Source organism: Amphiprion ocellaris, chromosome 3 (assembly GCF_022539595.1).
Source record: "Amphiprion ocellaris isolate individual 3 ecotype Okinawa chromosome 3, ASM2253959v1, whole genome shotgun sequence".
Lineage (NCBI taxonomy): Eukaryota > Metazoa > Chordata > Actinopteri > Pomacentridae > Amphiprion > Amphiprion ocellaris.
In genome coordinates this window covers 25,211,185-25,238,627 of record NC_072768.1, presented here as the reverse complement: position 1 = coordinate 25,238,627, position 27,443 = coordinate 25,211,185, and the positions used below count along the sequence as shown (strand labels likewise).

Sequence of the window (27,443 nt, the reverse complement as noted above, 5' to 3'; positions counted from 1 at the left end):
CCATTCAGTCTGTGTGAATGCGGAGTGAGGAGAGGACAGGAGCACTGGGAGTACTGGGACTGGGAGCGACACAGTGGACTGGACGGACCGGACGGACCCGGGCAGGCGGACATGGATGGACAGAACGGCAGCAGCAGCATCTGCCCCCGGCCGCGCAGCGCCGCGACGGCCGGGAAGAAGAAGAAGAAAATTCCCGACAGAGTGACTCTGAAGAAGGAGATCGGGCTGCTGAGCGCCTGCACCATCATCATAGGTGAGGCAGGAAAACAAGAGAGCTGCCACTGGGGATCAGTTCTGCCTTGCACTTTATTACTGAGGAACTTTTCAAAACATCTTAGTCTGCTTTGACTTCTTCGACTGCCGCAGGGCTGATTTACTGACAAGTGCTAAAGTAAAACCCACCTTCCCCTGTGGTTCGGTGATAAATTGAATGATCAGAGGAAAAACATAGTTTGTGGCATGTGGCTCCAGATCAAACTGAGTTGTAGTGCTTACGTGGCTAAAATATATGTAGTCCAGAAGCAGGCTAGTGGTCAAGCAGAAGAACATTGTCTGCTGGAGCAGAAGAGCAGCAGGGACCTTTAAACACACCTAAGCACAGTAAATACGAGCATCATCCAGGCTGGACGGAGGGGGAGGCCTGCTCAGAGTCAGCTGCTGGCTGTTCAGCTCTGCTCACTCTCAGGTTCACACGTTTAAAGTCTGTCCTTAAACAGCTGTCCGGTTCAAACAGTCTGTTATTGTTCCTCATTATCAAGTAAGCGTCCATTTAACGAACCAAGTGGGCTGTGCAAAAACTATATTCAAAAGTTTATCTGAAGTCAACATGAGGCATCCAAATTAGTTTAGTAAATAGATACTCTTTAAAATTAAAGCCTTTTTAGTAGTGATGCACAATGCTGGATTTTTGCCCACTGGGTAAAGTGGGCCATCATGACAGAAAACTACTTTAACTTACATATACAACATGCCACATTAGTTTTAGGTAAGATTTTCAAACAGACTTGCGAAATGTTTGCCTACAAGAAGCAATAATATTTACTTTTAAAGCCTTCATTGTCAGATACTAAGAGTGATGCTGATATGATTACTTTTTTATGATACTTTTTAGTATACAATTTCCTCTTTTTTTGTTATTCCTGCCTTGCAACTAAAACACAAAGGCAGTGTTTCATATTAAAAAGAAACATGGAAGGGTTAAGCCCCCTGTGAGCTTTTCATTCATCCCCCGTCACATCCATTGAAACTTCATTCATTAGAAACAGTTTTATGTCCAGTGTAAACAGAAGGAAAGATTACAGCAAGCAAACCTGTTCGAGTGTTCATCTGAGCACTTTTGAACTTGCTAACCTGTCCTTTAAATGCACTTCACTGTGCAGGAACACAATGGAGAAGACTCAGAGTAAATACAAAAGACTGTAGGATAGAGTGGTACAGTCAGAGTGGCGCTGAAGTGATCAGGTGGCATGGCTGACTCCATGAAAAATGTGTTGCTTTAAAATCACAGACAGACAGTTGTTGGTTGTGTCCACAGCATTCACCTGTGGGGACCTCTGATGAGGCTAAAGAGGAAAATCTGCATTGTGTTTAGTTTTTTCTTCAGCAGCAGCAAAGCAAACATTATTATGAAATTTGCTTCAGATATTATGAAATCCTGCGAGGTGAATCCTCATGATATTTGGCACCTTGACTTCCTGGCTTTTTATCTATATTTGTACAATACTTTAGTGTATGAAAGGAAAACTTCCAAAAGACCAAAGTCAACACTTTGGTAAATCCCTGGAAGGGCAGGTCACTGCACAGATTTACTGGGGACAGTTTTCAGCAGCAGATTAATACACATTTGGTGTTGTAGTGAGAATTTGTGGCAACACAATGTTTTATGTGGGTTTTTAGGTAAAAATACTACTGTGTATGTTTATGGCAATGTACACTGTCACCCAGGGCAACAGTGGTCTGTATGTCCACTCAAGCTGAAAAGTCAGTTTTCAAACAATTAAAGCTGAGTCTGATAGATAGATAGATAGATAGATAGATAGATAGATAGATAGATAGATAGATAGATAGATACATAGATAGATAGATAGATAGATAGATAGATAGATAGATAGATAGATAGATAGATAGATAGATAGAAAACAGGTAGGTTAGTAACCAGATTATTATTAACATTAAAGGTTAGTATATACTCTAAAACACTTATGCCACATTCAGCCACACTATTCATTCTGTCCAATAATGATGAAGTAAATAAAATAAAGAAAAAACATCTGTTAACTGGGGTTGCACCTGTGCCTAATACTCATTTACAGTCGTGGCAGACTACTTATTTCGAGCCAGGCTAATATTAGGCTTATATTTTGTAGTCTGAACCTGACATTAGATGTTCTGACATGTCCGCTAAACAGAGTGTAAACCCTGTATATACAAAGAAAAACTGGATAGTAAGTAATGGATTTCAAGTTATGCCTTCTAGAAATTCAATTTCAGATCCCAGTTAGAATTCTGTTTATTCTGCTGTTTCAGTGTTTGTGATGCTTTGAAGCGTTTGCTCATCATTTTACAGCTGTTTGTTTTGTTATCACTGTGGATGGTGAAAGGTTTGTTGGGTCAGTGTGACTTACATTTTACTTCAATACTGACTGTGGCACCCACAGTTGCAAAAGCCCTGGTTTAGGTGACAGTACGTAACATCGAATAACACGTTTACAAGACTTTTTCCCAACCAGTGTTAAGAATCCAGGGATCGAAAGACAATCAAATCTAGAAATTTTATTGTCTGGTATGCAGTGAGGTTTACATATGTGTTAGGTTACTAGTGGGACCTTTGGAGGAATCTGTGGTTTACAACATGGAACAGTTTATTTCATACACTACCATTTAAAAATTTGGAGTCACTTAGAAATGTCCTTATTTTTGAAAGAAAAACATTTTTTTTCAAAGAAGATAACATTAAATGAATCAGAAATACAGTCTAGACATTGTTCATGTGGTAAATGACTATTCTAGGTGGAAACGGCTGGTTTTTAATGGAATTTCTCCATAGGGGTACAGAGGAACATTTCCAGCAACCATCACTCCTGTGTTCTAATGGTACATTGTGTTAGCTAATCATGTTGAAAGGCTAATTGATGATTAGAAAACCCTTGTACAATTATGTTAACACATGAATCAAAGAGTGAGTTTTCATGGAAAACATGAAATTGTCTGGGTGACCCCAAACTTTTGAGCGGTAGTGTAAATACATGGTTAGTGGTTCTAATCCCAGCTCTGCATGTCAAAGTATTGTTGAGCTATACAGAGAAGTTCACTGACATCTGTAGTAAGTGGCTAATTCTGCTTAGAAACCACATTACAGTGGCCTTTCTGATGTCTGACCTGTGACCGTCTTGGTTTTTGGTACTGGACCTCCTCCACAGTTGGCTTTTTTTGAGAATATCCTTCTCCAGAACAAGAAAAAGTCTTGTGTGCAGAATGCTGAAGCACCTTTCCATTCACAGAGAACAAGCTGGCTGCTCGGCACACAGGACCAGGCTCAGCAGCAGAAGTCATTTGTCTAAACCTAAATCTTTTTTCTGGACCATAATAGCTCCAACACAGTTACATTTTTTGTGTGTGTTAGAGGAAGCTGCAGAAACAAACAGTTGCAAAAGGTGAGTCGGTCACAGCCGACCTCTGCAGACTGGAGTGGATAATTTATGTCTGGTTATGTAATGGCTGTGTGTGCCACTTGGCTGCCTTCTGCTGTGCTACTGGTAGCGTTGTACTCTGAATGTGTTGGATCTGCTGGTACTCTACACTGCATACTGAGGCTCTGGGCAGGAGGGATTGTCCCCATCCTGAGTAATGGCCTTTACATCCTTCTCTAACTCCCTCTGCTATAGAGCTCTTTGTGTTTTAATGCCCTCTGTATAAACTCAGGGAGAACAGTTAGGATTGTGTAATTGAGGTTGCTCAAGAGTCTCACTGGTGTTTTTAGAGTGCAGCAGTAGAAATGTTTGAGATGTTCTGTGTGGTGTGTAGCATGTGAAAACTGAAAACTCCTCATAACAAGTCACATGTGGACAGCATGTATCTGCTCGGACATCTACAGTACTGCACTAGGAGGGCGGCGGTGTGTGGTCTACAAGAAACAAACATCCACAGAGAACGATCAGGCCACATTATGTATCCATTAATCACTATATACCATAGCTGCAACCATGACTAAAGGACAGATGTAACAACCTTAATAAATTGATTGAATAAACAATACACCTTTTAAGTGATAAAGCTTATTCATTGAAATACGTTCAATGTTTAAATGTTGCAAAATGTCCAATTCTTGAACTGTGTATGCGATATTTTAGTCAGACCCCTTCAATTACAGCAAAAAGTTTACACATCCATCATATCTAGACTGTGTCATTTCAAATCTATCACGGTGCTGTACAGAGGCAAAAATTACAAAGATTGTGTCTACTACTTATGAATCTGGCTGTATACTTTGCTACATATAATAAAAAGAAAAGTGTTCAGAGAGCGTAGTACTCTGCCAAGGCTGCTCAGTTGTTCTACGATATCTGACAGGTTAAATTTTTTAAAAATTTGTGGTCCGCAGCGGTTGATTTGTAGTAGGATTGCAATCATGTGATCATTAGCAAGCAGCTGACGTAATGTTCACTTGTTGTCATAGTTACAGTGACGCCGTGCTGCTATTTAGCAATGGTACAGAAATTTTGAACAAATCTGTGGATCCAGACAATAAGCCACATCACTGTCAAAATCAAATCACTTGGTCCTTGTGCCATTTCTGACCTTCACTGAAAATTTCATCCAAATCCGTTAGTCCATTTTTGAGTAATGTTGCCGACAGACAGACAGACAGACAGACAGACAGACAGACAGACAGACAGACAGACAGTCGTACGCCCATCGTAACATCACTCCGTTCCTTGGCAGAGTAATAAAACTGCCTTTAGGGTTGCATGGACTATTACATATTTATGGATGATACATTTAAAATGAACTAAGCAGTCATATGACATATGTTTGCCAAAGATACACTTTGAACTGCTGATCAGTCTAAAGGACTTCCATGTATTGACTTGATCCTTAAGAAGCACCAGATTTTTTATTTTCTTCCTCTTAATACTGCCATCTTTATTTTTCAGACTCTGTACAACACATGCTATGTTTTCTTAATTATCCATCCATCATCTATACACCACTTAATCCTCATTAGAGTCACGGAGGGGCTGGAGTCTATCCCAGCTGACTTAGGGTGAAAGCAGGGGACACCCTGGACAGATCACCAGTCTATCACAGGACTACACATAGAGACAAACACACACTCTCACATTCACCCTTACAGACAATTTAGAGTTACCAATTAACCTCAGCATGTTTTTGGACTGTAGGAGGAAGCCAGAGTACCCGGACAAAACCCACACATGCACAGGGAGAACATGCAAACTCTATGCAGAAAGATCCTATGAAGGCAGGGACGCGAACCGGGGATCTTCTAGCTGCAAGGCGAAAGTGCTAACCACCAAGCCACTGTGCAGCCCATTTTTTTAAATTCTCCCTATTTGTTGTGTTTTCCCTATGCTGCCAGGACATTTTGCCATTTAGATATTCTTCTCTCTGCGAAGCCAGTTTCACATCATTACTGACAAAATGGTGCTTTTAAAATATTTTTATTGCCTTTTTTGTATCTTGAAATTTGAGAAGGCCATTCTACCTTTATCCATTGGCAACTAAAATATATAACTGTTATTATCTTGTACCTTCTTTTCTCCTCAGGGAACATCATCGGCTCTGGGATCTTCATCTCTCCTAAGGGGGTTCTGGAGCACTCGGGCTCGGTGGGTTTGGCATTAGTGGTTTGGCTGCTGGGAGGCTGTATTGCTGCTCTGGGCTCCCTCTGCTACGCCGAGCTAGGCGTCACCATTCCCAAATCTGGAGGCGACTACTCTTATGTAACAGAGATATTCGGTGGCCTGATGGGGTGAGTGAAGCCTCTGCTGCACTTTTTGTGTAGTCAAGGTCTATGGTCATGTCAGAACATCACATTGTGTGGTAGATTGGAAATTTAAAAAGCAAGGTGGTCATTGCTTTTCTGTCTATGTAGTGCATTGTGGTAGACTTCTCTTGGTTTCCAGCAATGATTGTATACTTGTTTTTCTATGAATTGAGCAAAAATCTGAGACCGCTATAAAGGACAGAATAAATCTCTATAGATAATCAAATCATGCCACAAAATGGAAAACACACCCTAAAGCTGACTATAATATTTTGAACTTTATATGTGTGCATAATCTGATAAGTTTGCTATTGCATTTTTTTAAAGTCAGCCCCAACAATGACACTTAAAGTTGATGCAGGACTTAAATCAGAGTCACAATAAGTAATAGGCCATAACTTGTCCAAAATATATCACACTTGTTAATTTGCTAACATGCTAATGTGCATTATGCTACTGTGTTTGTTTGTGTTTTTGGTCAGTCTTTGTATTGAGGTTTTGGTAGACCATAACAAAAGCACAGTGCTGTGCAGGCATTGAAGAGGAATGAGGGACAAGTCAGTATCAGTTTTTCTAAAGCGTTAAGCAGGATGCAATGTCCATTAATCATTATATATGAGTATACGGGGAAGCATCCTTTGGCCAGAGCATCCATCCATCCATTATCTATACTCTGCTTAATCCTCATTAGGGTCGTGGGGGGTCTGGAGTCTGTCTCGGGTGATTCAGGGTGAAGGCAGGGGACGCCTGGACAGGTCACCAGTCTATCACAGGCCTGCATATAGAGACAAACAATCACTCTCACATTCACACCTGCGGATAATATAGAATCACCAATTAACCTCAGCATGTCTTTGGACTGTGGGAGGCAGCTGGAAGAAAATCCACGCTGCACAGGGAGAACATGCAACATACACGGAAAGATAACAGGCCAGGAGACGAATCAGTTATCTTCTATCTGTGAGGAACAGTGCTAACCACACTGCTTCCACCAAAGCAGCATAGTTCCTTAAAAAAGAAGGAATACAAAGGATAACACAGGTAGTTTGTCCACAGTTATTTGTGCCTTCCTCAAACAAAACAACCAGAAGGTCTTAATCCAGTTTGGTGTTTAATATCTAAGAAATGGTGTCAATAACGGAAGCTTCAAGACTTTTGCATTTGTCACAAAAGTCTATACCTGAATTATGCAAGGACAAGCACAGAAAGAGGTTAAATTGACAAGTGTGAGAATAGAATTCCAAATACCTTCTGATAGAGGCAGGCCTAAGTCCCGTCCATGGTGCTGTGAGAGTGTCCTGGAAGCACACCTTAGGCCTGAAAGCATGTCATAGAGTTTCATGAGATGGATTCAGTGAGATTTGTTGTTTGCTGTGGGCGAGCTAGACAGCTGTAGATTAGGGACCGACTGATATGGGTTTTTCAGGCCAATACCGATGCTGATTTTTGGTAATCAAGAAAGACTGATAACTGATGTGTGGAACCAATACAACTTACATGTTCTGGAGGTAATCTGTGGCTGCCTCCCAAGCCACTTTCTGTTAGCATAGTTTGAGCCACTGTGAAAGTAGCACATTTTCTAATTTGTGGTGACTACTCTTGTCTCTTGTGCAGATCATGTCTCTGCTAGGGAGACGTATCTGACAGAACAGATTGCTGAAGTTAGCCTTACTTTAGCGTGGCGTTGGCATTAGCCATGTGCCCAACAGCAAACCTCTCAATGATGCTGTGTAAGACTGGGGTGTTCACTGCAACTCCAGGAACATCTGCTACCTCACCTTCCAAACACAGCTTCACTCTGAAAATGTGCTTGTCTGTTCCTGTCTATGCACAGTAGCTGTCAGTGCTGATTGTGGCATGTAACCAGTCAGATTCGCTGTAGCTGGGACATTGATGAGATCACATAGAGTAGCGTATTTGATTTATAGATAAATGCTTAATGAAAATGACAACATTAATAAATAATAATGGACTTTTGTAGATAATTGAATAAATCTGATTTCGGAAGGCTGCAGTTTTTACTTATCTCCTAGAATGATGCTAAGGTGTTATCTATACACAGATCTTTGAGATGTACAGTACCTTTCCTTTGCCTTTCCTAAAGTACATAGTCCTGAACAGATCATTTCAAAAGATGTTTTGATGCAATGGGCTTTTAAGGGAAAAGCTACATTTGCCAGGGGTCTTAAGGAATGTTTAACTGCTGGGCTCCTGATTGATTTAGCTGATGGGGAAGGAAGTAGGGCTCCAAGCAGGACAGTCAGCTGGCTGTTTGAGAAAGAACAAAACGAAAGCTAAATGCTAGCATTATAGTGCTGCAATTGCAAGTACAGTACATGTAAGCAAGTTACATTTTCTATGTTCAGGTGCATGCTCATTATGAGTTTAACCTAAGTGGCATAAAAGCCCTCAAAAGCATCAAAAGGTCAAAGTTTTTCACCTATTTTTGTCTCATACTGACTTATGGAGATCTTCTGAATCTGTTTTATGTCACTGACAGTCCTTCTCTCTTCCAGGTTTCTCCTGCTGTGGAGCGCCGTCCTCATCATGTACCCAACAACGCTCGCTGTCATTGCGCTCACCTTTTCCAACTATGTCCTGCAGCCCGTTTTTTCAAACTGTGTTCCCCCATACATGGCAACAAGGATGCTGTCAGCCACATGTCTTTGTAAGTGTCTTCACCAAATAGGAGTCTTTGATTCATTTTTGTTTTTAATGAGTAGTTAACTGGGTTGCTAATCTTAAGTGTGGTGTCCATTGATAGGGAGGCTGTATTCAAACACAATAAGATCGCATGGTGACAAGCTACAACATCTCCACTGCTATTCTGATACAGTTTAAAGGGTTGAAGCATCTGGCTGCTGACTGCTCCACAGTGTGTTTGCATCATTCATGAAGGATGACATGCTGTCTTGTGGTTGTTCTGCTGCTCCAGTTGGTGGATGCTGATCTTTCATCTGTGCTACTACTTTCTGCAGGGGAATGTGGTCACATGTAAAAGTTCTCTTATGTAACTGCTGACTGAAGCGTTTCGGAAACCTGATAGTAAAAAATGCATTTCATCCCTGGGGGAGGGAGGGGAGCAGGACAGAAGAGAGAATGAACTCAAACCTGCTCTGTTTAAACATCTAACAAAATCCAAAATGATTTGTTGAAGTTAACATACACTACCATTCAAAATTTTGGGGTCACTTAGAAATAACTTTGTTTTTGAAAGAAAAGTAGTTTATCTCAATGAAGATAACACTAAATGAATCATAAATACAGTCTAGACATTGTTAATGTAGTAAATGACTATTCTAGCTGGAAACAGCTGATTTTTAATGGAATATCTCCATAGGGTTACAGAGGAAAATTTCCAGCAACCATCACTCCTGTGTTCTAATGCTACATTGTGTTAGCTAATGGTGTTGAAAAGCTAACTGATGATTAGAAAACCCTTGTGCAATTATGTTAGCACATGAATAAAAGTGTGAGTTTTCATGGAAAACATGAAATTGTCTGAGTGACCCCAAACTTTTGAGCGGTAGTGTATTTGATAATTTAACACAATTTGAGAAAAATGTGTCTGTTCTTTTTCTTTGCATATGACTAAACAAATTTTCGGGCTCCCAGATTTTTTATTTTTTTTTAACTGCAAGAGAAGATGCTTTTACTGGTACACTTTTGAGATATTTTACTTTACAGCATGTCATTTATTCAATATTTTGGATTTGGCTATACCATTTAGTTTTCTAGCTTAAAGCCTGACTGATGTGACGAGTTAGCAATGCTTCTTTTTTCACATGCTTAAAATGAAATTGTTTGTACAATCCTGACTGTGTATAGCCGTTCTGAAAGACCATGCTCGAAAGCAAAGTAAAAGGTGTGCTTTGATGGACAGGGACAAAGTGTAGTGAACAGTACGAATGTAGATTATGGCACACACTTTTGGACAGTCTCTTCTTGAAGTCATTTATGGTGGTAAAATTGGTTGTTTACACAAAAAGTAATGCAAGTAATTGTCTGAATAATGAGAACAGAGTCTGGGAGAAAGGTCTCACCTCTTCATTACTGACAAGTTTTATTAGTAAAGCTATGCTTCTCTTAGTTACTCCACCAAGGAACGTGGCGGAGTTATGTGATGGTCGCCTTTGGTTTGTCTGTCTGCCTGTTAGCAACATTACTTAAAAATGGACTAACAGATTTGGATGAAATTTTTAGGAAAGGTCAGAAATGACACAAGGAGCAAGTGATTAGATTTTGGCAGTGATGCAGCTTATAGTCTGGATCCATGGATTTGTTCAAGATTTCTGTATCATTGTGAGATACCAGCACGGTGTCACTGTAACTATGACTATTAGTAAACACTACGTCAGCTGCCTGCTGACGATCACATGATTGTGATCCTACTACAAATCGACTGCTGCGGACTTATTGGGACTTATCCATCCGAAATGATGCAAGGAACAATTGATTAAATTGTGGGGGTGTTTCTGAGTCCCATCAATTCCCGCCACCCGCTACATATTTAGGTCACACGATTTGGTATCCGTACATAATATACACATGCATAATATGTGTCTGTGCTCAGTGCAAGGTTATTTTGTTTGTGGATGCATCTATATTAAATGGCCAAATTCTATGTTGCAATGATCTGTGATCATCAATAACTAATAAACAAATGCTGCATTTCGAAAGAAAAATGCTGCTTTCTGACAATGGTATATGGGGCAGTGAACAACCTTGGTGGATTACTGCACTCTCTCAGTGCTTTTCTTGTTAGTAAAGCTCGGCTTCTCTTAGTTACTGTTACTGTCAAGCTTTACTGGTATACAGTTTATATAGTGGCGGTTTACCACTCAAAATTGTGTGAAAAGCAAAGCTAGAATAAAGCAGGCTCCTAGTTTGTGGCAAGTGCAGTAATACTTTAACATAGCCACCATTGGTACTGGGACCGCCTGATTTTCATCAGGACAGGAGATGTCAATAATTACAACACATTGAATTTTCAATCGATTTAATAAATTCTTGGTTAGTTGCTAATGCCAGATACAGATAGTTGACAAATTGAAAGAAAGGCTTGAACCCCTGACCTCTACAGTGAGGTGATCCAGTGGTTTTGTTATGCTGTGGGGGGCATTTTGCTGCCATGGTTTGGTCCTCTTAGAGTAAAAGGTCACAGTCAATCAATACACAGTAGTTCTGAGTGATCACCTCTATCTTACCATGAAACATTTCTGTCCTGATGGGAACATTTCTTCCAGGATGACAGTGCTCCCATAAGCAGGGCATAAAGAGTCACTGAACGGTTTAATGAGTAGGAAAATGATGTGAATCGTATGTATCGCCTTCACTGTCACCAAAGTCCAGCCCAGTAGAACTCTTGTGGGAGATTCTGAACTGATGTGTCAAGCAGTACTCTCCACCACCATCATCAAAACAGCAAATTAGGGGAAATCTCCAGCAACCCGATCATTGGTGGTTGTTGCCACAAAAGCCAGATTTAAAACCCTGTTATATTGTGAAATACAGAGAGATTTACCTAGCACTGATAGGCTTAATCAGCTGTGTGTGTGCTGTGTGCAGGACATTGCTTGGGACTATAGGGTGGTGACAACAGATACAAGCAACTGCAGAGGAGCCAAAGGATTTTTATATTAATCATTTTCATGGGAATCGGTTAAATGTACACTACTATTCAAAAGTTTGGGTCAAACGGGCAATTTCATTTTTTCCATGAAAACTCACACTTTCGTTCATGTGCTAACACAATTGCACAAGGGTTTTCTAATCATCAGTTAGCTTTTCAACACCATTAGCTAACACAATGTAGCATTAAAACACAGGAGTGATGGTTGCTGGAAATGTTCCTCTGTACCTCTATGTAGATATTCCATTAAAAATCAACTGTTTCCAGTTAGAATAGTCATTTACCACATGATCAGTGTCTAGACTGTATTTCTGATTCATTTAGTGTCATCTTTATTGAAAAAATGTGCTTTTCTTTTAAAATAAGGTTATTTCTAAGTAACTGCAAACTTTTGAACGGTAGTATATAGATAATAATTCGAATACTGTATAAGATAATTGACCATGGCGATAATTTACTGACCTGTACTTAATATAATAGAAATAATAATTGGGGAAAAAATGTAATTACATATTTATTCAGTTTGGCTTGTGTCTTGTCAACCAACACAGAAGGCTGGGACTTTATGATCAGTACCACGCTGGGTAAGATAACTTGGCCTTTAATACTGAGGAGGTGTCATGTCATATATTTATTCAGTCTAGAGAGATTGTGTTGGAGTGTGTTAGGCACACTAGCATCATACAGAACAATAAGAGAAATGCAAGGTCAGTTTCATTTTTACCCCTTGTTGCATCCCAATGCTTATTATAGGAAAACGTAGTTATACCAGTGACATAGAGAACAGTAAAATTTTGACATAATGTGTTTCAATTTTGCAGGAACAAGAATTTGTATATGAGAATTTAGAGGGATGTGTTTGCAAAAGTAATGATGCCTCAGGTAACGAGTATAACTGGAGTTGCTGAAGTGTAAACTTGATAAATCCTATGAACATGACAAAGTGGCTGACATTATCCTAAATTATAAAGTAGCAACATGCAGGAAAACCACCTCAGTGCAATCCTGAATTGGATTTTTTCTTATGTTACCTGTAACCTATAAATAATGCAGTTAGCTAATGACCTGTTCCTTGTCAGTGGAAGTGCTTCTTGTTAGATCACAAGAACACACTGCTTAATCCATTCCTTCCACTCTGTATTTTTGGATGCGAAGAGACTAAATAAAAATATACAGCTGTCGAAGAGGTCAAAGGTGATAAGCTCCACGCTGCCCCTCCAAAAAACTATGACGACGATGGAATCACCCTCAACAAGACCTGAAGTAACTACAGATATTACCAAGCATCCTGCTGGGCTTTGTGAGCTTTGATGGGATGTGACAGCAGCAGAGAAATTTATCACTCAAAAATTCACATTTGCATCAAAAAATTATTGACTAAAATGATACAGCACTGGGACTGTAACGACAGTCAGTCAATGCTTGGCTTCCTGGTGATACAGGAGGCCAAGCAAATGCCATGGAGGACTTCAGTCATACATTAGTCACCGTGAACCTGTCAGGCTGCCTAATTGCTCAGTGTATTGCCTGAGTAGGCCTGTTACCATTAATTCACGCAGCCTCTTTGTCTGATTAGTGAGTAAATAACGACTGGCCTGAAATCTTGTTGGTGAGGTGAAACGACAGGACTCCAGCGTGTGATTTCTCGCCTCTGACGCCATCATTCACACTTGTTTTTGGGACTGGATCCTGAAACGTGAGCTCTACCCAGCCTCCTTGAAGGGTGGGAGGGGGGACGCAGACGGTTTTGTTTGCCCTTCGCAACGGAAGTGGTTTGTTTTGTGGAGCTGACAGCTTGTCTTTGTGCCGGAGAGCGAGGCCACCATGAGAGAGAGTGGGGCAAAGTCAGTGACAATGATGGACGAGGTGAAACAATCATGCCCTCCCTCACTCGGCTGTTTCCCACATTCCTGCCTCCCATGGCAACTGCCTGCTGCCGCCCACTGCCGGCAAGAGCACCAGCACCTCAGAGAAAAGCTGAACCATATACTGCTACTGATATTACTGAAGCAGAAGTCCTCCTATTTGTCCTTAATTTGCACTTCTCTCTCTCAATACTAACAGAAATAAGGTGTTTTCTGGCTCTGGAGGAGTCCAAAAATAACCTTGATGATGTCACATTGTAGTCACATCATCGCAGTTTTAGAGACTATTAATTACCTGTAATAAAAAACAGAGACCATACTATGAATGAAAAATATCATCATTTTGAAATCTCTGAAGTTATCCAATTTTATGTGAGTGTAATAATAAATCACTACAAAAAAACAACCACTGTTGGTTCAAGATCATTACAATCACAAACCAAAGTTTACATACACTTGTAAAGACCTTGTTTATCATGGCAATCTTGGGTTTTCAATGACTTCAATAACTCTCAATTTTCTGCCCTCTCAATTTATTATTATTTTTTTTTATATATATTAGAGATCTTCTGGAAAAATGACAAAATCTGATGGTTAAAATATATAGATACAGCAATGCTAATATTTGGTTAATATTATTGGGTTATGTCCCTATACCTGAATTACGCACTCTTGGTAGCCGTCCATTAATTCTAACCTGAGTTAGCCATTTCTTTATGATTTCTAATGTGTCTTCGAGGTCATGTTGGATTACCCAACTGCATCCAAGATCCAACCTTCTGGCTGATGATTTTAGGTTTTCCTGAACTATGTGGAGGAAATCCCTCTTCTTCATTCTTCAACTTACTTTACGCAAAGCACCACTTGTACTTTCAGCATAACAGCTCCAGAGCATAATGCTACCACCACCCCGCTTGGTGGTAGGTTTGGTGTTCTTGGGGTTAAAGATCTCAGATTCAGAGTCAGAAAACTTTATTTGTACCCAGGGGACAACTGAAAAGGCACGTAGAGCAGGCAGTTAAACAGTGACGTAAGAAAAAAATGAGAACCGCTTCACGAATTTTCATGTCATCCTTGTGCGAGGCGCCATGCTAATCTTCTCTGTATCGATTCCAGTTTATTATATGTGCTGCCTGAGCAAGCACCTCCTTTCCTTCAAACATATTGCTGGTCAATCTGGCCAAATAGCTCAATTTCTATTTCAAGTCATAACTTCTTCAGAAGACCCGCTGTTTTTCAATGTATCACAAACAGAGAAAAGGGCACAGCGTGGTAATTAGTGTTTTCACCGAGTCAACCTGCACCCACGAGGCCCAGGTGGTATTATACGCTTGCAAGTGTTTAGTTTTTTGGTCAAGGAGGAAGGACACGTGAACTGAGTCACAGGCTTAACTTAATTACAAACAAAGATCTCACCTTTATTGATACTTTGTTAGTCATAACTATTGATTGATCAGTCAGTGTGCTGTGTGTGCTTTTGGTTTAAATGTGTTCTGATGTTCATGTGTTTCCTGCTCAGTGCTTCTGACCTGGGTGAACTGCTCCAGCGTTCGCATGGCCACCAGAATCCAGGACATCTTCACTGTGGGGAAATTGATGGCTTTGGGTCTCATCATTGTAGTTGGTCTGGTCCAGATCTTTAATGGTAAATCTTTCAGCCTGTGCCCTTAAGCATTACTGCTCCATTAAGTTAAAATAATAATAATAATAATAATAATAATAATAATAATAATAATAAAATTTTAAAGAAGATAAAAAAAAAGGTCTTGTTTATCTTTCAGGGCACTATGAGGCGTTGACACCTCAGGTGGCCTTTTCACTGGACAGGGTGCCTTCAGTTGGACAGATTGCTCTGGCCTTCCTGCAGGCGTCGTTTGCCTTCAGCGGCTGGAACTTCCTTAACTATGTCACAGAGGAGGTGGTTGAACCCAGACGGTGAATATTTACAAATCTCATCCCCTTCCCAGATCTCAGCTTGTCTCTGTTTTTTTCTGCTTGTTTGTTGCCATTCCTGGCTTTTAGAGGTGCATTTCTTGTCTAAATGAAAGCTGAAATGCATAGTTTGACAATTTGAAAAATATGTTCAGGAAATTATTTACTGGACTGTTTCTTAGCAGGAACGGTAGCTTCAAAGAGTCCCTGCTGCTCGTATGACAACTACTCAAATTTTTTAAAAAAAATCTCCAAAAAACAGTCTGCCACTTATCTGTCCTCTGTAAAACAACATATGGCATTTGTTTTTTTTTTTACAACATTTTAACAAATAAGATGATGTCAAGCTATTCCTTTAATAACTAAGGCTTTTTCCTATACATTGACCTTTCTGGTGAGTGATGTTCCATGTTGACCATTATTATCAGATTTGATTTTTTTTAAGTGTATAATACCATATTTAGAATATAGAAATCTATACATTATAATATGAGGGGACTTAGACTTTTTCAACATAAACACCCTGTAGTTTAACCATTTCTCTTCTGTTTTTTTAACTACCACGGGAGTCTGGTGCAAAATCAGTAGCAAATTTTTATTTTCACCCCAGTTTCCTCTTACATCTTTTGACCAGAGAAATTTCTTAGCTGTTCTAATCACACCTATAGTTAGGTTCCACCTTCACTAACCGCTGCCCACAGCTTCTACTGTTTCTGATGGTCAACTCACCTGTTTCCTGATGAGAAACAACTCAACATGAATATGTGATGTTTGAAGTTAAATGAAAACAAATCTTTCTTTTTTTAACTTCTTTTGCCTGTGATCAGCGCAACTTCTTCAGTGCATGTTTATTTGACGTTTGATTTTGACTGTATTATTTGTGCATGGTGTGTGGCGTCGCTCAGGAATCTACCGCGTGCCATCTACATCTCCATTCCATTGGTGACCTTTGTGTACACGCTCACCAACATCGCCTACTTCTCCTCTATGTCGCCTGAGGAGCTGCTGTCATCCAATGCCGTGGCTGTAGTGAGTAATGTGGCTAAACAAAGACTGGTGGCAAAAGTGTGCTTTTAAATTGCAATTATCACATCACAAAAAACAAGTCCTAGATCAGGAACATGGCAAGTATTTAATGGGAGCCACCACACTACTGTGCCACTCTTGTTGTGGACATGTACATCACTTTATGGCCACAGTTTACTGTCTTCCAATGGATACATGATAATGCACAATTTCACAAAGTCAAACTTTGCTGAAACTGCTTTCATGGAGCCTCTCCAGTTGATTTGAATCTCAGCTTAACTGTACTTGGAGCTTCGTGACTCCTCAGCAACAGCACTTGCTAACAGTAAGTCAGCAGATAAGCTGCTAGTGGAGCTGCCAGTAGCAGCATATATAGATCTAGCATGCTGACATAAATCTAGTTATTATTTTATTCAGTGTTTGGCATTTTTCAGTTTTGACCTGTTGGTGGTAATAGATGAAAAGTCTGGGACATATTTTCTTGAGTCTCATCTCTGCACAATTTCATAAAAATGTACACTACCGTTCAAAAGTTTGGGGTCACCCTGACAATTTTGTGTTTTCCATGAAAGGTCACACTTTTATTCATTTGCAAACATAATGGCACAAGGGTTTTCTGATCATCAATTAGCCTTTCAACACCATTAGCTAACACAATGTAGCATTAGAACACAGGATTGATGGTTGCTGAAAATGTTCCTCTGTGCCCCGATGGAGATATTCCATTAGAAATCATCCGTTTCCAGCTACAGTCGTCATCTACCACATTATCAATGTCTGGACCGTATTTCTGATTCATTTAATGTTACCTTCATTGAGAAAAATCTGCGTTTCTTTCAAAAATAAGGACTTCTTTAAGTCACTACAAACTTTTGAACGGTAGTGTATTAATAGTTCAGGACATCTTGATGTAGAACTGCTTGTTGGACCATTTTCATGGAACATGAGATATAGATACATATGCCATCTTTCAAAGCACAAATCAGCCACCCATAATTCATGTTGAATATTTAAATCAGGTCTGAACATGTCATTGATTCTCTCTGCTCTTCTACTGTTCAGACGTTCGGTGAGAAGCTGCTTGGAATGTTCTCTGTCATTATGCCGATCTCTGTGGCTCTATCTACCTTTGGAGGAATCAACGGCTACCTGTTCACTTCTTCTAGGTGAGCCACACTGCCTGTTTCTGCATACTCTGACAGCTGATACTGGTCCAACACAACTGCTGATGGTATGTCTGGTGTTTCTGTTTACAGGTTGTGTTTCTCAGGAGCCAGAGAAGGTCACCTGCCCAGCCTGCTGGCTATGATCCACTATAAGAACTGTACTCCCATCCCTGCCCTCCTGGTCTGCGTATGTAAAGTCTTTCATTGAAATCAGGTCAAATCAAAATTTATTGCAGTTATTTCTATTTTTATGTTTATATACAGTAGATATGTCGCTGATTTATATGTAAAATCACAGTTTTAAAACAACATTTGGTATAGCATTTCCATAAAGCACGATAACTCACAAATGAGACAGATTTTAAATGAAATCGTCAACATCATAACAAGTGGTCCTGGATCCTATATTTTCATAATACCACTCAGTAGTTGTCTTCATTTTTTGTGGGGGAGTTCCCATAATTACTATTTTCTGACTATTAAAAAGTCCGGGGGGGGGGGGTGGCAGAGAAGGCTATAGACCCGGTAAACCCAGAGGTGGCAGATGTGGATGAGATTCACCCTGAGATGATGAGAGCTCTGGACACTGGTGGGCTGTCTTGGCAGACATGTGTCTTCAGTATTATGTGGCGGTCAGGGTGGTAGCTGTGGAGCGGCAAGCTAGAGTGGTGGTTCGCATTTTCAAAAAGGGGGACGCGAGGGTGTGCTTCAGTTATCAGGGTATCACACTACTTAACCTCCCCAGGAAAGTTTATTCCTCAGATTGATGGAGAGCAATGTGGATTTTGTCTTTACCGTGGATCAATGGACTAGCTCTTTATCCTTGTGTAAGTGTGTGGGAGGCAAGATGAAAGTAATAGTAATACGCAAATAGCAGTAATAAAACCCTAACTGACTAGATGTAGAGACAACATTGTCAATGCACAGTTTTTAAATCTGCACACATTCGTCATTTTTGTGAGTGCATACAAGTCACTAGCAAGGAGATCTTTCTGATTACTATCACCCATCCCATTTGGTGTTAATGGGGCATTAGTCTCTCCCTTCTGAGACTACAGAAGTAACATCACAAAAACATCGTCAGGGTTATTTTATCGTACTTGATAAAGCTCCTACATGGCCGCAAAAAACCTTCTGCAATAATTTCATCAGGCTGAATAGCGCTAACCATGAGCTGTAAATGAACTTTGACACTTGAGATCATCGTAATTTTCCCTTGATATTGATCACATTGTCATACCTTGCTGTGGTTTACAGTGTGCTGCCACTATTGTTATACTCTGCATTGGAGAAACACACAACCTGATCAACTACGTCTCCTTCATCAACTACCTGTCATACGGCGTCACCATTGCAGGTCTGCTGTACTACCGCTGGAAGAAACCCAACCTGTACCGACCCATCAAGGTACAATGAACAAACTGTCAGAAGTTATCCATCATCACATTTACCTTATTATTACCTATTACCTGTTAGCATCCCTAATCCATGAAGTATTATGAACTTGCTAGCACATATTTGTCTTGATTCTTATTCAGGTTAACCTTCTGGTTCCTGTGTGTTATCTGATGTTCTGGGCGCTGCTGCTGGGATTCAGTCTTTACTCAGAGCCTGTGGTTTGTGGTGTTGGTCTAGTCATCATGCTTACCGGTGTGCCTGTGTACTTCCTTGGTGTCCATTGGAAAGAAAAACCAAAGTGCATTTACAACTTTATTGGTGAGTTTCTAAAGAATGGTCGGTCAAAGCATTTTATTTGTATTATGCCTTCTCTAACTTTTCTGATATTTGACTTCTGACTTGTCTTTCTGCAGAGAGGGCGACATACGTGGGCCAGAGATTGTGTTTTGTGGTCTTTCCTCAGATTGACCCCATTGAGATTGCTAATCCTTCAGAATGGACTGACCGGTCATCAGGCAGGAGCAGCTTGTCTGCCAATTCTTAAAACTCTTCTCTGAATACATGAAGATCTTTTTTCTCCTGTTTTTATTCTGTCATTCTGTAAGTCCAGACAACTGTTCCGGCTATTGGAGCTTCCTGTCTGACCTTTGACCCTGCAAGACTCTTTTTTTTTTTCCTACAGTAAAGTGGAAATGCCTGCTGTTCTGTGTGGGCTGCTTGCACTTCTCTACTAAGTCTTCAAGTACACCAACCTAATGCCAACAGTGTCATGTTGTGAAAAAGACCTTTATTCTCCTTTTGAATCCACTTGTTGATTCTTCTGTAACATGACAGAACAGTGATTGACTGACAATGCATGGTAATTTCTTCTGAATGTTGTTGGTATTTTATTGTGCCTTAAAGTCTTTTCACACCAAGTCCATAACAGATTTATCACCAGTCTTCTGAAAACAGCAAGGAAAATGCACATACACATTATAGTACGCCTGATGCAAATACTGAAGAAACCTCAAAGCACACATGTCATCTTGTGCACAGTCGACCACAAATTCTACAGTCCTGTTTTTACTCTTCTTTCTGTCTGACCGCTTTTAGTATCATATAACCCTTTTTCCACCTTTCCACCTTTTTGAAGTTTCACCCAGAGCAAATCGTACTGGAACAAGGGGTAGAGACAAGCTTTCAGGTGTATGGATCCATACAAATTACAAATGTGCATCACCATCATCATTAAGAGTCACACTGATAACTTTGGGTTCTGTGAGAAAATGTAATTTCAAATCACATTGGCAGTTAATAATATTAATCATAGTTTTTATATCAAAAAATTGTTAGCACAAATTGGTGGTTTTAACTGAAATGTCTTGGCGACTATTGAATGAGTTGCCATTTAATTTGTTGCAGACTTTAATGTCCACCTCTAGGTAAATCCCAGTAACTTCAGTAACTTCAGTAACTTTTTATCTAGCACCACCATAGTGTCATTATTTTCCTTTCCCACATATTTTCATCCTCATTTCGCCTTTGTGTTTAGTGCTAATTAGAAAATATAAGATGGCAAATATGGTTAATAATATACACTACTGTTCAAAAGTTTGGGGTCACTTTGAAATATCCTTATTTTTGAAAGAAAAGCACTTTTTTCAATGAAGACAACATTAAATTTATCAGAAATACAGTCGAGACCGTTAATGTGGTAAATGACTATTCTAGCTAGAAACAGCTGATTTTTAATGGAATATCTACATAGGGGTACAGAGGAACATTTCCAGCAACCATCACTCCTGTGTTCTAATGGTACATTGTGTTAGCTAATGGTTTTGAAAGGCTAATTGATGATTATAAAACCTTTGTGCAGTTATGTTAGCACATGAATGAAAGTGTGAGTTTTCAAGGAAAACATGAAATTGTCTGGGTGACCCCAAACTTTTGAGCAGCGCTGTATGTCTGTTAAACATGTTAAGACATTGCCCTTGTCAGTGTGAACATTGTTTTCATGCTGATATTGGCTTTTTTTTCATTTAGTGGCAACCTTTTGCACACACTAATTCAACCAGCTCAAGACCTTCGACACAATGACTGCACATGGCATGAATGATAAAAATGCGAAGGACTAGGAAATGCAATGTATTCCCATATCTGTTAGGTTTACTGACATTTATGAGAGATGTTAGCTGATGTAAGGTGTCCATATTTGTATTGTTTTGTAGTTGTAATCATAAGTTTAAGTTTGACATAAACAAGATGGAAATTCAGAACATTTCATTATGAGATGAGCACTGCAATGATGTCACCAACCTAATAGATGAGGGACATGGCTACCACTGGTCAAATGGCTATAACAGAAGTCAGGCAGGAGGGACCAAACAATATACGCATATGTAGATTACAGCTAGAAAGACACATTTTTTTGTATTTGTGTGTGTGTGTGTGTGTGTGTGTGTGTGTGTGTGTGTGTGTGTGTGTGTGTGTGTGTGTGTGTGGGTGGGTGGCTGTGTGTGTGTCGGGGGGGGGGGATTCTAATGGTGAATCTCTCGATTGCTACAACACCATGGTAACTGATGCTCAGCAGGTATCCTGCTTTAGTGCAAGTTCTGGTCAGAGTTTGGGATTTAAGTCAGCTGTAAAAAGCGCCAGCCTGTCACCAATTCTTTTCCAGATCATACTCTGAGAAATACAGACTCTCTCAGCTGAGGGAATATGCTGTATTTGCAAACCTATGAGCTGTACTTTAGTAATTACATTGAAGAAAACCATGCAGTTACAGTATTACAAAAAGTTTTGTGTTACATTACCACGGCAATCTAAATGCATTTAATTGGTGATGCAGAAAATGCATAAACAAATATTCATGTTTTGTCCTGAAATGTTGCCAAGTCTGTTCTGTTACAGCTAAGAGAACACACATTAGAAAATCATTTATTCTGTTGGCCTTTCTCACTGACAAGATTTAATCAGTAACATTAGTTTCACTTTAAATTGGCCAAAAATGCTATTAATTTCCACATATCCTTCATTATAGGACATTCCAGACTTAAATGCACTTGTTCATGTTTAAGAACTCTATTGTGCAGCTGTCACAGAAATAAGCGGCTGCACTGACAGGCCACTGAATGGGAAATAAATATATTAACTTGCACGACTGACCATATTCTATCAGCATTCCTCTTGACTGAAGTAGGTGACACATGATTAGTCCATTTTGTGCACGTGAATCTTATGGAGTCCATAAAGAAAGCCTGAGTTATCAAAGAACACAGATTATCACTGTTGTGACACCCATTACCTCTGAATGGGGTTTTAGGTTTTGCTGAGCTGTGTAACATGAAGAAAGCCTGGCTATGTCAGTATTGCTTCATAGTACATTCCCTTGGAAATCGTGCACAAATCTAGATCATGACTTGATAAAATATTTTATACAAGCCAAGCTATACCTGCTTCTTGAAGCTTGCCTCTGTTATGTCTTACTTTTCTTACATTTCTTGGTGAAATTATCAGCTTTTCAAACACTACTTCTTTCAGTTCTTTCAGTTTTTTTAACTTAAGGCATCATTTGTGAAGAGTTTAAAGCTGTAATTAATGACTTTGTTTATAGTTGATAAATCACTTACTAATGTTTTACTGTTATAAGACAACAATTATGGAAAGTTTTACATGGCAAAATTGTGTTAAATCCTCTTCAAGCATGTCAATTCTTCAAAGTCAGCAGGGAGAGTCTCCAAGTCATCATGATTCTAGTTATGCATTTTCAAAAGCAGTAATTTTCAAACCCGATTTTCTACAAACTGGCAATCACAAAATGTTGTTGTTAATCATTGCTTCTAACTGCTTTCCAAAGCATTAGTAAGTGGTTTATTAATTAGCAGTAGAGCCATAAATTACAGCTGATGAACAATTAATATATACTAGTGTGCAAGACATTCTAGACATGAATGTGTTCATGTAAAAATAGCTATTTAGTGTAAATTTCAGACTTGGTGTGAAAAGTTCTTGACTGAGAAAAAAATCCATATTCAAATGTGGTTTATTAACTGATTTATTATATTAGATTTTAATATATTTTGCAAGTGTGTTTGCTGTGTGTTTTACATTTGATTATTTGCATGCGCTTTGGTCTTCCGTTGTCTGTCCCCTTGGTATTCAGAATATAAATTGCTGTACACAAACCAGATGGTGCACGAATCACCATCCCATTCAAGAGACCAAGGTCTAGCTTATTAATCTATTGCTAAACAAGTAGTTGTGTTCACTTTATCTGCAACTTTCACCCCAACACCATGGTTTGGTGGCATGAAATGACTTAGTGATATATGCTGTGGTTATAACCACACGTAGAAATACTTACAAATCCTTGCAGCCTTCATAATGTTTTTTGTTTTTTGTTTTTTTTTTTTTTTAACAAAGAAAGCATCTAACATAATGTGGCACCTTGTATTATGTATGTTAAATCATGCTAATGCAGTAAGCAAATGAGACACAAATGGTTCTTTTCACTAATATTACCCATTTCAGTAGCACTTGTTTTGGTAAGGACTGAATCTCTGTGATCCGGTGTTCAAGTTGGCCCTGTAAAGTTACAGGTCCAACTTGTACAAAGTCAACTTTCTATAACCTCTGCCTGTTTGGTCACTTATTTTATGATTTCATATTGTGGATATACAGCTGGCTGCACAGTGGCTTGGTGGTTAACACTTTTGCCTTGCAGCTAGAAGATCCCTGGTTCGCGTCCCTGCCTTCCTGGGATCTTTCTGCATGGAGTTTGCATGTTCTCCCTGTGCATGTGTGGGTTTTGTCCGGGTTCTCCGCCTTCCTCCCACAGTCCAAAAACATGCACAGGTTAATTGGTAATTCTAAACTGTCCATAGGTGTGAATGTGAGTGTGATTGTTTGTCTCTGTATGTAGCCCTGTGATAGACTGGTGACCTGTCTAGGGTGTCTTCTGTCTTCACCCTAAGTCAGCTGCAACTCTAATGAGGATTAAGCGGTGTATAGATAATGGATGGATGGATATACAGCTTAACATCAGCCTTTTTAGACCTTTAATATTATTATTTCATACCTGCCCAGTTAAATGACGACTGCACACTCTCTAACTTGCAAAAATGAATTTATTTGCAACATTTCAGTGCTGGATCTTCATCAGGCAAATGGTTTGGTGCAAAGAGATCTTAAATAGGGAATGCCTGTGGCTTAATTTCCCACAATATAGATTTCAAAGCCATATACAAAGTAAGACTAATGAATATATCTCAAAATTGTTTGTATTGAGTGAGTAAATTTCTAGGATATGAATGCATAAAATCCTCAATGGCCAAAACTGCAACGCCTGATGAAGGTCTAGCACAAAACGTCACAAATAAATGTATTGTTGCAGATTAGACAGCGTGTGGGTGTCTTTTTGAAACTTTTGGAAATGCTCTTCTCTCTCCTATACACCTGTCTCATGACATAAATGTGCAAAGAGGTGCTGTAGGATATATCACTTTGCACAATGCAATAATCAGTGGTACTTTTTTTTACATGGCCCTTGCATGTTAGTTTAGAAAGAAGCAGTGGGATGTTGGCCATGTTTGTAAAAACAGCCAATACTATTAGCCAGTTATAATCCCAAGTTATTTTATCCTTACATCCGGTTTAAAAAGTTGAGATTACAAGTTTAAGACTTAGGACTTTGTTGTTATACATGCCAGCAGGCTAACTGTGTAACCACAAGCTGTGTCCCAGTTCCATAGAATATGCTACCTGTACAGTACAGTGTACCGTTTTACAGTACACAAAATCTACATACTGCTTCATACTGACTGGATATTAAACAGTATGTGCAACATCAGGCTTTATTTTAAAGAGTAAGCATTTTTAATTATTTACATCTGTGAGTAATTCTTCCATTTCCTTTGTATTTTGCCCTGTGGGACATGTTAAGAGTTGGCCTACATTAGAATCAAATTTCTTTACACAGCATACTGGTGTTTTAAAGTACTTACTATACACTGTAAGCACATTAAATACACACTATATACTGCAAACATGCTTAGAGTTCATATGTAGTATGGAACTGGGAATCAGCCTCAGTTACTTAAGGCCCAGTTTATAAATGTTTCCTCTTTGTTGCTTTGGCTTTTGCTTGAATATGGAAAGAGGTGACTCTGAAAATATTTCTATGTTTTGATATTTTAATTAATTACTTCAGTTATAATAGATTCCCCCATCCAGAGGATCCCTCATTTGCACTCTCTCCAGCAGCTGCCATTTAATTACAGAAGCACACCATTAAACTTTCTGCAATCTATTTTCAAGCTTTGGGTTTGTAACAAGAGAAAATTGAGAAATAGGTCAATTCAGTTGTCATAGGTGCAGCCTCTACTGAAGATTGTTTGTGATCACTTAGGTGTGAACACTGAACAGAATGTAAATGCTAATAGAAAATACAAGTCTGGTAAGATGTTCAGTCAATCAGGTCATTGGCTCTCTAGAAGTGGAAGGTCAAAGAATTCTGATGTTTGGCATCATTTAAAAATCTCTGAAGCTTTTTGGATGTCAGGCCAAACAACTTTGAGAATCTACAACAAATCGTATTTCCTTTTAACTAGCACTTCTAGACATGCAATAATAATTAGCAAAAATGTATTCTGATCACATTGTTTTACTTATCAAGTCTCATTCCTCCTCATATGATTGTTTTCCAGCTTTTCTGATACCTTTTTTGTAACAAAATTATGTACATGAGTGTAGATGGGGTTAATTCTGTTGTCAGGTAAAAATAAAATGTAAAAAAACCCAACAAAACAAACAAAAAAACACATAAAATCCTGTTGTATCCCCTTTCAAGAGGATGGGGAAAATCACAGCACAGGATCTGTGGCAGCTGGGGTCTTCACCTGTCTCACTTTGTCTTGAAATACAGGCACTATTACGCTGTAAATTTTTTGTAAAGCCTTCAGTGTTTACAATGGGATCATCACGTGGAATGTTAACTTGGGTGTGTTTTACAGCACTTTTTTAAAAATGAGTAAATAACTCTAGCAGCACAATAAATCAAGAATGACTTGGAACAGGACTGGTGGTGTTTATTTATGCTGATGGATTGATGTGATACCCAGGGATCTGAGGCTATAGCCCCAATGCTTCGTGAATAGTAAAAATATAGCTCTGGATCCATGCATCTGTCTATCCAATCATGCCTTAAAGCCCTCAAAAAAATATGACAATTGTTCAAAAACACTGTGTAATATTTTAGTGTTTGTAAAAATCTGATCTATTTATTTAAGTCAAGAATAACTTTTTGTCACATAAAATTGTTGACCTGCTGCCAAAAAGCACCCCCACGTCATGGTGCTGCCACCACCATGCTTCACTTTAGGTGGTGTGCAATTTTGATCTCATCAGACCAAAGCTGACTTCAAAGTCTGTAAAGTTATTTTTTCAACAGTGGGTTTCTCTTGCTACAGCCAACAGTGGTTGTAGTATGCACAGTCAATGCTGAAACATAATAAAATGGGATTGAATTGTTGTAGCCACTGTATAGGCAGGCATGGCAACGGCAAATTTTGTTTTCAGCTGAAAATGTTCGGTATACAATCTTCAGGGGGGGTCCAGGGGGGCACAGCCCCCCTGAAGCCGAGAGGTTTTCAGTAAAATAGCGGTGACTCAGAATGAAAAACATGCATAGAATTACAGAAGACTAGATTGTAATGAATAAGTTAATTTAATGAAGAGTTAACTTACTTTTTCTTCAATGTTGTCTCACTGCATTTAGTCCTACTATTTTTTACAGTTCTGTAAGTCTTTTAACACTATTTACACTGGAGTTCTACACTGATCACAAAGTCGATAAAAACTTCATGATTCCACCGAAAACGATCCCAATAGCTCAAAATTCCAACACGAACGTGCCGCCATGAATTGTAACAAAAGAATGCATCGAGCAATTTGACTGGTCCAATCGTTGGCAGCCAACCAATTTCCACCAACCAGGCCTTTTACAATGCAGCAGGAGCTAGACTGGTTCTCTTCGTCTGTTACGCTGCGGGAGAAACGCCGAGCGCTTCTCAAAAACCGGGAGCAAGAGTAACAAAAACATACCCCACCCCCCCTTAAATTTTCTCAATGGATTTGGACGATTCACAGAAATTATCAATTTGAAAATTAAAACGGCGGATTTCCGCGGAACGGCGGAAAATTGCCATGCCTGCTCGTAGGATATCTCTCTTCTCCCTGTTCTCTCTGAGTGTTATCTGCTTGGGTTGGACTTGCCTCAATAATCTCCACACTAGGCTCTTTACTGTCTTCGGGCTGTCCCTGACCCTGGTTAACTACCTGTGGTGGTGTACCTCCATAACTCTCAGTGTCATCCCTCATGTCACACTCTGTCTGAGTCTGACTATTTGCGCTGCCTTTTGTGATTAATTTCACGAGTCTGT

General features: G+C 39.4%; 1 protein-coding gene and 1 non-coding gene across 2 annotated transcripts; one reads left to right on the top strand and one right to left on the bottom strand.

Moving 5' to 3' along the window:
* slc7a10b (solute carrier family 7 member 10b) lies at positions 1-26,080 on the top strand. Its single transcript, XM_023263381.3, has 11 exons — positions 1-253; positions 5,785-5,989; positions 8,521-8,672; positions 15,021-15,146; positions 15,283-15,436; positions 16,339-16,462; positions 17,522-17,625; positions 17,716-17,812; positions 18,883-19,032; positions 19,164-19,341; positions 19,437-26,080. Exons 1-11 carry the CDS (start codon positions 112-114, stop codon positions 19,565-19,567), a joined length of 1,563 nt encoding a protein of 520 aa, XP_023119149.1. The 5' UTR covers positions 1-111; the 3' UTR covers positions 19,568-26,080.
* Positions 14,539-14,646, bottom strand: LOC111564075 (U6 spliceosomal RNA). The gene has a single exon (XR_002745747.2). It is a non-coding gene; the product is annotated as a U6 spliceosomal RNA (small nuclear RNA).
* Positions 26,081-27,443: the final 1,363 nt, after the last annotated feature.

Excerpts from the sequence above, each read along its gene's own strand:
- slc7a10b (XM_023263381.3), top strand. The coding sequence starts at position 112 with ATGGATGGACAGAACGGCAGCAGCAGCATCTGCCCCCGGCCGCGCAGC. Across the intron at positions 16,463-17,521 it reads CATCCAATGCCGTGGCTGTA|ACGTTCGGTGAGAAGCTGCT; the intron begins GTGAGTAATGTG and ends TCTACTGTTCAG. Across the intron at positions 19,033-19,163 it reads ACCTGTACCGACCCATCAAG|GTTAACCTTCTGGTTCCTGT; the intron begins GTACAATGAACA and ends ATTCTTATTCAG.